The sequence below is a fragment of the Microtus ochrogaster genome, unplaced genomic scaffold (genome assembly GCF_000317375.1).
Source record: "Microtus ochrogaster isolate Prairie Vole_2 unplaced genomic scaffold, MicOch1.0 UNK27, whole genome shotgun sequence".
Lineage (NCBI taxonomy): Eukaryota > Metazoa > Chordata > Mammalia > Rodentia > Cricetidae > Microtus > Microtus ochrogaster.
Window position 1 is genome coordinate 3,679,353 of NW_004949125.1, and position 2,738 is coordinate 3,682,090.

Consider the following 2,738-nt stretch of genomic DNA (forward strand, 5'->3'; position numbering starts at 1 on the left):
TAGGGGGCTGGAGAGATGGCTCAGTGGTTAAGAGAGGTCCTGAGTTCAATTCCGAGCAACAACATGGTGGCTCACAACCACCTGTAATGAGATCTGGCGCCCTCTTCTGGCCTGCAGGCAGACAGAACAGTGTATAAATAAATAAATAAATATTTTAAAAAAAGGAATAAAATAAAAAAATAAAAAAATAAAAAAATAAAAAGAAGCACATGAAGTTAGTGATGGGGATAATAGGAGAGGAATTGGAGGGCAGGAAATAAGGGTGTGTGTTTGATGAAGCATATTATATACATGTATGAAATTATCTTTTGGAGGAGTCTTTCAAGACAGGGTTTTTCTGTGTAACAGCCCTGTCTGGCCTGGAACTCCCTGAGATCCACCTGCCTCTTGTAAATGTCTCATAATGTAACTGGAGCTCTTCTGCACAGTAGCGATCTCACCAACATTTTTCTTTCAGTCTATAATGGCATACCAATCGAAGAAATCCACTCTCCGTTCAGAACTATACTCTTAAGAACATTCCTTAATTACCTCCTGCAGTTGGCTCACCACATCCATCACAAAGAGTTCCAGTAAGTGCCATGTCTGTGTCTCTGCATATCCTTGCATGGGGACCTGGTAAGTGCCACTTCTGCATCCCTGCACTTCGCTGCACTGTATGGGGACCCAGTAAGTGCCACATCTGCATCCCTGCACATCCCTGCAGTGAACAGGGACCCAGTAAGTACCACATCTGCATCCTTGCATGGGGACCCAGTAAGGGCCACATCTGTGTCCCTGCACATCCTTGCACAGGGACCCAGTAAGTGCCACATTTGCATCCCTTCACATCCCTGCAGGGGACCCAGTAAGTGCCACATCTGTGTTCCTGCCAGGGGACCCAGTGGACCCTCTTTTCAACAGTAGCTATGATCATTTTCACAAAGCTTTTCTACAGAGTTCAACCGCAATGCCTGGGTCCTGGGTGGAGTTGGGAACCCCCATCTGAGTTGTTTTAGTTCTGTAAATGTAACACAAATAATAAAAACCAGAGACAGATATTGGTGTTCAACCTAAAGATCAGAAAAGCAAAACAGCTAGCCACTGGCTCTTACCTCTACCTCAGACAGAAGTGGGCGAGATCCTGTCTCCAGGAATCCTGAGGACTCCATGCTCAGTTCCTGTCTCTTCCCCTTTATACTTTTCTCTCTGCCCAGCCATATCACTCCTGTCGCCACCTCCCTTGTGCTGAGATTATAAAGGCATGTGACTCCCAAACGCTGGGATTAAAGGTGTGAACCACTGTCCCCCACATGGCAGCTCATAACTGTCTATAACTCCAGTTCCAGGGAATCCAAAATCCTCACACAGGCATACCATTAGGCAAAACACCAATCACTGCTCATAAAAATATTTTTTTTTATTTTTTCAAGACAGGGTTTCTCTGTAGCTTTGGTGCCTGTCCTGGAACTAGCTCTTGTAGACCAGGCTGGCCTCAAACTCACAGAGATCTGCCTGCCTCTTCCTCCCGAGTGCTGGGATTAAAGGCGTGAGCCGCCACCACCCGGCAAAATAAATTATTTTTTAAAAAAAAGAAATTAAGATCATCCTTAATGAGTTCAAGGCCAGCCTGAGCTACATAAGAGCCTGTCTCTCTTTCTTGGTCTTTCTGTGTGTTTGTATGTATATTAACATAGCCTTATAACTACATAACTAGATTTTCAGAAGCTTTGGCATTAAGTACATTGAATTCCTATGTATCCTGCACCCGGGTTTCCCTAGCACCAACCTCTTACCATAATCGATGCATCCAGAGCAAGGACCCAGCACTGCACAGTGTCATTGAACTCAGAGCCTCCTCTCAAACATGATGGAAGGTGTGGACTGACACCTGAGACCACGCATGCTAGGCAGAATTCTACTATTGAGCTGCATCCCCAGCCAAAAGTTGCCCTTTTCCATGGTCCTTTTTCTATCCCAGGAGCTCACACTACATTTTGCCTCCAAAGTATCTCAGTATGTCAGTCTGTGACAGTTACACAGTCTCTGTCTTTCACAACCTCCCCATCTTAAAAAAAAAAATGCTCATTGGTTATTTTGTGAAGTGTCTCACAGTTTGGGTTTGCACTCTGATGTTTTCCCACAATTACACTGAGGTGAGGTAAAAGATTTGGGGCAGAGTACTAGATTTGAACTTTTTAGATCATTTTGTGCATGTTTATGGTATGTGTGTAATGTGTGTGTGTGTGTGTGTGTGTGTGTGTGTGCAGGCATGAGTGTGCCAAGGCATGCATGTGACAGTCAGAGGACCATCCCATGTATCAGTCCTCACTTCCCACCTTGTTTGACACAAATCCCTTTGTCATTGCCAGTGTGTACACACACTAGCTGGCCTGCAGGATTCCGGGGATCCTCCTGTTACTGTCCCCCATCTGTAGAGCTCTGGAAATTCAGACACATGCTTTTACATCAGCTCTGTACATTCCAGGTCCTTGGGCTTGCACAGCAAGTGCTTTTCCAACCGAGCCTTCTCCTCACAAAACAGTATTGGCAGCACCTAACTTCACTATGGCTTATGACTAGTGCTCACAGAGTGAAGTGTTGCCAGTAGACTTCTCTGCTATAAACTTATTCTATTTCCCTTTCTTTTTTTTTTTTTATTGAGAAAAGGAAAAAAAACAAGTTTCCACCTCCTCCCAGCCTCCCATTTCCCTCCCCCTCCTCCCACCCTTCCCCCCCTCCTCCAACCCTTCTCCCCC

At 45.3% G+C, this 2,738-nt stretch overlaps 1 protein-coding gene across 1 annotated transcript in view; it reads left to right on the forward strand.

The window, feature by feature from the left end:
- LOC101985493 (radial spoke head 10 homolog B) overlaps window positions 1-2,738 on the forward strand; it is a 47,254-nt gene that overhangs the window by 20,136 nt on the left and 24,380 nt on the right. The window contains exon 13 of the mRNA XM_013354064.2: window positions 458-572. Within this exon, the coding sequence (XP_013209518.1) occupies window positions 458-572 (115 nt within the window). The remainder of the gene's footprint in view (window positions 1-457; window positions 573-2,738) is intronic.